Source organism: Stomoxys calcitrans, chromosome 5, assembly GCF_963082655.1.
Source record: "Stomoxys calcitrans chromosome 5, idStoCalc2.1, whole genome shotgun sequence".
In the NCBI taxonomy this organism is placed as follows: Eukaryota; Metazoa; Arthropoda; class Insecta; order Diptera; family Muscidae; genus Stomoxys; species Stomoxys calcitrans.
In genome coordinates, this window is record NC_081556.1 from 125963993 (window position 1) to 125972413 (window position 8421).

General features: G+C 46.2%; 1 protein-coding gene across 1 annotated transcript; it reads left to right on the forward strand.

Annotated features, from left to right (window-relative positions):
- Nucleotides 1–7053: 7053 nt before the first annotated feature.
- Nucleotides 7054–7964, forward strand: LOC131997985 (cyclin-H-like). Its single transcript, XM_059369935.1, is given in 5 exon segments — nt 7054–7145; nt 7147–7209; nt 7329–7525; nt 7611–7812; nt 7884–7964. Coding segments are annotated over 5 exon segments (600 nt in total). The 5' UTR covers nt 7054–7088.
- Nucleotides 7965–8421: the final 457 nt, after the last annotated feature.

An 8421-nucleotide genomic window follows, 5' to 3' on the forward strand; every position in this document is an offset into this window, starting at 1 on the left:
CTCTACATTGATGCTGAAGAATCTGGATTTACCTGGAGTTGAGTACCTTACCACAGTCCTTAACCTGTCATTGAACACTCTTATAGTTCCCGATGTCTGGAAAATGGGCAGAGTGATCCCGCTACTGAAGCTTGGTAAGGACCCGAGTTTGGGGGAGTCGTACAGACCGATCTCCCTTCTCTCACCAGTGGCTAAGACGCTTGAGGCATTACTCCTCCCGAGCCTCGTAGGAGAATTTCCATTCGCCGAGCATCAACACGGATTCCGGAGACTGCACAGCACAACAACAGCTTTGCATGCCATCACCACACACATTTGCCGTGGCTTCAATCAACCCAGGCCATGTGATAGGACGGTCCTCGTGGCACTGGACCTATGGAAGGCATTCGACACGGTCAGCCATGCCAAATTATTTGAGGACATCGCCAACACGTCCCTCCAGCCAGGCCTGAAACGTTGGGTCGCGAATTATCTGTGTGGCCGCCAGTCATTTGTGGAATTTAGGGATAAGAAGTCAAAACACCGTAGAGTGAAACAAGGAGCTCCCCAAGGTGGGGTGATATCTCCGGCTCTGTTCAACCTCTACCTATCCTCCATCCCACCTCCTCCAGACGGCATAGATATCGTATCATATGCGGACGACTGTACGATCATGGCATCAGGCCCCCCACCCATTGATGACATCTGCGATAGGTTGAACGTCTACCTCAACGAGCTTGCCTCATATTTCGCTGCAAGAAATCTGAAGATATCCGCCACCAAATCTTCAGCCACACTGTTCACTACAAATACGCGTGAGGTGAATTCTGAGCTGACTGTGATGGTCGATGGAGAAATGATTCCGACCATCAAGTGTCCCAAAATACTTGGCGTCACATTTGACAGTTCCTACACTTTCTCCCCACATGCCAAATAAAGTCAAAAGTTGAAACAAGGTCCTCAAGTCACTCGCTGGCAGCACTTGGGGTGCAGACAAAGAAACCTTGTTGACCACGTACAAAGCAATTGGCCGGTCTGTGGTAAGTTATGCAGCGCCAGTGTGGTCACGTCAACTTTGTGACACGCAGTGGAATAATATTCAGATCTGTCAGAATGCCGCCCTCCGAACAGCGACGGGCTGTCTCCTTAGTTCTCATGTGGACCACCTCCATCAGGAGACAAAGATCCTACCAGTGCGAAGACATAACTACATGCTGTCTAAGCAATACCTTCTGGGCTGTTATCGCAGAAATCATCCAAATCATCATCTTGTGGATAGATACCCACCGCCCAGAAGCCTTAAGGTTGATCTACACGATCTAGAGCGTGAGGTCCAGCGCTACAAGAGAGAACCTCTAGATCAAGCGGCATATCAAGCGGGTCTGAACAACATTCATGCAGACACGGTAGCAGACGCGTTAATTGGCTACCGGGTGAATGTAGTCCTTGGAGAACGACCGCCACCCATTGCACCCGAAGAAATCGACCTCCCCCGGCAAACCAGAGTGGTTCTGGCTCAATTGCCCGGCCAGACCCACTCGGCCAGACCCACTCGACTCAGACCCAGATCCCTGTGGACGCACCCCATCTTAGTCGCGGAGTTCCTGGGTCTTGACACTCAACAGAATCAAGCAGACGAAAGATAGTACACAATAAACTGCTACAACAACAACAACAACAACCGATATATCATTCTCTCCCGTTTCGGTTGGAAAGACAGCTCGAATACAGCTAAATTTACAGTACATTGACGAGAGCACAGGATTGACTAATAGATGTTTAGGTCACTTGCGAAAACATTAAGTGGATAGGCCCCATGATCATCATTAAGGATGTCAAATCTGCCGATTGAAAGTGTCATCAAATAGAAGAAAACGTGAAAAAAGACATCCTTAATGCCAAGTACTGCCAAAAAAAAAAAAAATAAGCAGCAACTCGATTATGCGTCAAGTGGCAATATAATACATTTTCGCTGTTAGAGCCTCGTTGTGTGAACAACTAATTTTTTTTTGTAAAGCTGATCTTTCTCTGCTGAACTGTACATTGGTATAACCATGACATAATTACCAGGTAGTGTACCGTAAACAGCAGAGTAAAATGTTTTCTCGTGAAGTGTACTATCTGTCCGAAGGGCAACGATTGATAGATGGTCACAAAGAGGAGGCTGTGAGCATTCCAAAACTATGTGGCCTAATCTAGGCTTGAAGAGATCGACTGCTCTGCTGTCATTGGCTACAATAGACATCTCAGTCATTGTGTCCGTTATGACAGGTCACAGGTCTAATCGGAAAACATGCTGACAGACTAAAGATTGCCAGTAACGTCTTTTGCAGAAGCTGTGAGGACATCGAAGAAAAGAAGACTATAAAACACCTTCTGTTTGTGTGGTGAAATAATTAAAGGTGGTCTCATTTGTACAACAACCACAAATCATATGGTGCAATCCACCATCAAGCTGATAGACGTTTTGCCAACACACAAAGTAAAAATTTGTGTGCGTGTGTGTTTACGTGTGCGTACATGAGCAGAGAATTTGCGAGAAAGAAGATGACAACAAGAGAAAATCTGACATCTTAATACCGTCAAACCTGGCCGAATGTTAACAGCAGTTCGCGTGGGACCTCCTTTTTAAATCCGCCTTGCGTTCCAATCAAATAGGAGAACATGTAAACAAAGAATGAATGTAAAAAGAGAACAAGTTCACATCCTAAATGCCAAGTACTGCCTAAAATTATCGTTTCTCAGTGCAATTTATTAAAATTTACTGTCGATAGTAGGAGAAATTACAAATTGAGTGTTGGGGTCGAGGGTAAATACGGCGCCATCGTATCTGATAAACCATATTATGATTATATATGTATGTCGTGAAACCACAGTCTATTGAGGGATTCCACAAACTTTGATCTCACGTTTCTAGAACCCGCGGCCTACAGGGCCGGCATATATCCTGATTTCGAACACTCTAAATCCCTTCCCAGAATTTCTTTTGCGGCTATCGTTATGACACAGAGCTCTGCCTGAAAGAACATACGCATAGATCCAAATACAGTCCATATCCCCATCTTGGAGCTAACTAAAAGGACCGATATATACAATCCCATGGCAGGCGGTTGTACGCACCGGATTGACCCGATGGAATCTTCATCGGCAAGGGCTGCCGCCTCAGTGTACGTGTTCGTCTTTTTTCGTCATGGGAGAGGCACATCCCGGAGTGCCTTCTCCGTATGCTTCTGGTTCGTGCCGGGATTGAAAAGAACCCCCGACCCTGGTTCTGTTCCGTTTGCCAGAACCGCCTTCATCATCGGTCAGTGTCGGTGAGGTGTAACCGGTGCTTGGACTTGGTACATTTCCGTTCTTGCTCTGGCCTAACCTCGCTACGGGAGTATAGTCATACTGGCTATGTCGCTAGGTGCTGTGCGAACATAGCCAGCAGTGGGTCACAAGCGTCGCCGTCGTCGCCTTCGGCGTCCTCGTCGTCGGACTATGTGACCCCCCCGACCTCTCCCGTACGGCAATTTATGCAACGACAGCACCCTAGCCCTACTATTGCCAGGCCAGTGTCAGGAAATGTATCGTTCTTGCAGTTAAACTGCAATGGACTGCGAGGCAAGATTGATGAGATTGTAGATTTCATGAGTCGGAAGAGCATATCGGTCGCAGCGATCCAGGAGACAAAGCTGACTAACACCTGCAGCTTGCACAGTTGTCACGGCTACAATGTTCTACGTAAGGATCGCTCAAGGAATGGAGGTGGGGGATTGGCCTTCGTTATACACCATTCCGTTCAGTATAGACCTATCTCGCCTGCGCTTGACGCTAGTGACCCATACATGGAATGTATGGGGGTAGCAGTCAGGTCTGGTACTGCCGAGATAGAGATATACAACGTGTATATACCGCCGGTTGGTAGCTGTGTCCCGATTAATGGCCAGGCCTACAGCCCCGACATTAGTGGGTTGCTATCTGGCCATAGTCGTCTGGTTCTGGGGGATTTTAATGCACATCACTCGTCATGGCATTCTCCCCTAGGTAACGACCAGCGTGGCATAGCTTTGGCAGAGCAGATAGATAGCTCCACGTTTTGCACGGTGAATGCCGTCATCTCTTTGGGGTCAGACCACCTCCCCATAATCCTCACCATCGACCGACCACCCGACTTCATAACCTCTGAGCGCCGGACGTTCATCAATTACAAGAAGGCCAAGTGGACTAGCTTCAGAGAGTATACCAATCGCCGCTTCAATGAACTGCCACCCCCCTCTGATGTGCTTGTGGCCGAGAGGAAATTCCGAGACATCATCAACGCAGCAGCCGTTCGCTTTATACCAGCCGGTCGAATACCGCAAGTGCGACCCAATTTCCCGGCGCAAGCAGTGGTACTCGCAGACTAGCGTGATGGGATTCGTGCTATGGACCCCGCTAACCCCAGAATCAGCGAGCTGAATCTGGAAATAAACAGGGTAGTCAACGAACATAAGCGGAATTTGTGGCTGGAACACTTGGAGCAATGTAACTTAGGCACCGGTGCAGGCAAATTGTGGGCCACTGTTAAATCTCTCTCGAACCCCGGTAGACGGGACGACAGGACCTCAGTCACTTTTGGCGAGTTAACCGTGACTGATCCGAAGAGATGCGCCAGGTTGTTCAACCGTCAATTTATTGTGCATCCCGAGAGAGACAGGGCAAGGAGGAGAGCCATTGGCCGTATTCGTGGTCTCCGAGCCGATGAACAGCCATCACAATTTACCGTGGGCGAAGTTACGAATGTCATCCGTTGCGCCAAACCTTCCAAGGCGTTGGGCCCCGACGGAATCTCTACATTGATGCTGAAGAATCTGGATTTACCTGGAGTTGAGTACCTTACCACAGTCCTTAACCTGTCATTGAACACTCTTATAGTTCCCGATGTCTGGAAAATGGGCAGAGTGATCCCGCTACTGAAGCTTGGTAAGGACCCGAGTTTGGGGGAGTCGTACAGACCGATCTCCCTTCTCTCACCAGTGGCTAAGACGCTTGAGGCATTACTCTTCCCGAGCCTCGTAGGAGAATTTCCATTCGCCGAGCATCAACACGGATTTCGGAGACTGCACAGCACAACAACAGCTTTGCATGTCATCACCACACACATTTGCCGTGGCTTCAATCAACCCAGGCCATGTGATAGGACGGTGATAGGACATGCCAAATTATTTGAGGACATCGCCAACACGTCCCTCCAGCCAGGCCTGAAACGTTGGGTCGCGAATTATCTGTGTGGCCGCCAGTCATTTGTGGAATTTAGGGATAAGAAGTCAAAACACCGTAGAGTGAAACAGGGAGCTCCCCAAGGTGGGGTGATATCTCCGGCTCTGTTTAACCTCTACCTATCCTCCATCCCACCTCCTCCAGACGGCATAGAGATCGTATCATATGCGGACGACTGTACGATCATGGCATCAGGCCCCCACCCATTGATGACATCTGCGATAGGTTGAACGTCTACCTCAACGAGCTTGCCTCATATTTCGCTGCAAGAAATCTGAAGATATCCGCCACCAAATCTTCAGCCACACTGTTCACTACAAATACGCGTGAGGTGAATTCTGAGCTGACTGTGATGGTCGATGGAGAAATGATTCCGACCATCAAGTGTCCCAAAATACTTGGCGTCACATTTGACAGCTCCTACACTTTCTCCCCACATGCCACAGCAATCTGCAATAAAGTCAAAAGTAGAAACAAGGTCCTCAAGTCACTCGCTGGCAGCACTTGGGGTGCAGACAAAGAAACCTTGTTGACCACGTACAAAGCAATTGGCCGGTCTGTGGTAAGTTATGCAGCGCCAGTGTGGTCACGTCAACTTTGTGACACGCAGTGGAATAATATTCAGATCTGTCAGAATGCCGCCCTCCGAACTGCGACGGGCTGTCTCCTTAGTTCTCATGTGGACCACCTCCATCAGGAGACAAAGATCCTACCAGTGCGAAGACATAACTACATGCAGTCTAAGCAATACCTTCTGGGCTGTTATCGCAGAAATCATCCAAATCATCATCTTGTGGATAGATACCCACCGCCCAAAAGCCTTAAGGTTGATCTACACGATCAAGAGCGTGAGGTCCAGCGCTACAAGAGAGAACCTCTAGATCAAGCGGCATATCAAGCGGGTCTGAACAACATTCATGCAGACACGGTAGCAGACGCGTTAATTGGCTACCGGGTGAATGTAGTCCTTGGAGAACGACCGCCACCCATTGCACCCGAAGAAATCGACCTCCCCCGGCAAACCAGAGTGGTTCTCGCTCAATTACGTTCCGGCAGATGCAGCCGCCTCAATTCCCACAGAGCTAGGATTGATGCCGACGTGCAAGATGTATGTCCCGATTGTAACCAGGGACCGCACGATACACGTCACCTGTTTAACTGCCCGGCCAGACCCACTCGACTCAGACCCAGATCCCTGTGGACGCACCCCATCTTAGTCGCGGAGTTCCTGGGTCTTGACACTCAACAGAATCAAGCAGACGAAAGATAGTACACAATAAACTGCTACAACAACAACAACAACAACAACCGATATATCATTCTCTCCCGTTTCGGTTGGAAAGACAGCTCGAATACAGCTAAATTTACAGTACATTGACGAGAGCACAGGATTGACTAATAGATGTTTAGGTCACTTGCGAAAACATTAAGTGGATAGGCCCCATGATCATCATTAAGGATGTCAAATCTGCCGATTGAAAGTGTCATCAAATAGAAGAAAACGTGAAAAAAGACATCCTTAATGCCAAGTACTGCCAAAAATTAAAAAATTGTATGTCGGCTGATCGCTTGGCTTAACCTTATTCAGTGAATCCTGACGAGAGCATAACTAGGCCTTTAACCTTATTCAATGAACCCTGCGTTCTAATAGGAATAGTACAGCTAATCTTTGAGTGCCAAAGTCCCATGCAATTTATGCATATCAAATCGAATAACCGTTTTTTCGGATACCGGCGACCGCTTTAACCCAGCGTAGTCCATAGCGTAGGGGAGCTGAAGTAACTGGACAAAAAAATAAAAAAAAAAACAATTTCCCCTGCCACACAACGACTTTTGCAAAGTTTAACGTTCCAGCCGACAGAAAGATGTATCCTTTAAGTTCTCAGAAAAAGTATTGGACATTCTCTAATCTGGATCAGTTAAATGAATGAATGGCGATTGAAACGGAACCAAAAATTCATTGAAACTCATGGAGCACAATTGAATGTAAGTAAGCAACTGGTAGAGAAACTTACCATTCGCATTTTACGGATAGCATTTTTGTACTACTATTGGTGGAAAATTGAAATATTGCAGCTACTAAATAAACTACTTTGTGATTTCAGGAGCAACAGCGCCAGGAATTATTTCTCGATGCAACAGAGGAACATTTACTGCTTAAACAATATGAAATTTATTTAAATGATTTTTGCCGAAGGTTTGAGCCGGCCATGCCTAAATGTGTGGTGGGAACTGTCATTCATTACTTCAAAAGATTCTTTTTACACAATTCTGCCATGGATTACCATCCCAAGGAAATATTGTATGTTCTGTCATAGTCCTTGTTATATACTACCTGTGACCATATATAATACTATCTATCTGCGTTCTTTTACTTTGCTTTTTAGGGCCACTTGTGTTTATTTGGCTTGTAAAGTTGAGGAATTCAATGTGTCTATTGGTCAATTTGTGGGCAATATCAAAGGAAATCGCAACAAAGCTATGGACATTATTTTATCAAATGAGTTGCTGCTAATGCAACATCTGAACTATTATTTAACCATTCACAATCCATATAGACCTGTAGAAGGATTTTTAATAGATATAAAGGTAGGTAAATATTGCATTTTTGTCATATCTCATATCCTCTTGAGTAGTAAACTATTTTTTTTTTTTGACAGACTCGCAGTTCTATGATAAATCCTGAACGTCTACGTCCTCACATAGACAGCTTCATCCATCGAAAGCGATGGATTATGTGAAGCGATCCCTTCGTCGAAACTTATAGACAAATCTCACAATGTTCCTGAGAAAACCTCCAAACCACAAAGCCCTTGAGACATTAATAAAGAATGGGCAAGAGTTCGTCTTACTCGGAAAGGTAGAAAAATGAAACATACATCTTACGGAGACAGCCTCAAACCCTTCCAGACAAGGCGTCAATATGAGATTTAAAGGATAACTCGGAGTCTCCAAACACCTATGCCAATCAACAAACTCAATCATAGAGTTACCAACGAATATGTCTAAGGGTGCCACATTCCTGCCAAAAAACAGAGCCTTAGACTTAGTTGGAATTATTTTCAATTAATTGGCTGAAGCCCAGTTTAGTACTCTATCTAGCACCACATTAATATTACTCTCTAGTATTAAAGGTGTAGTGGAACTGCCATTAAAAAGTAGAAAGATGTCGTCAGTCAAACATGAATGTCTCCTACT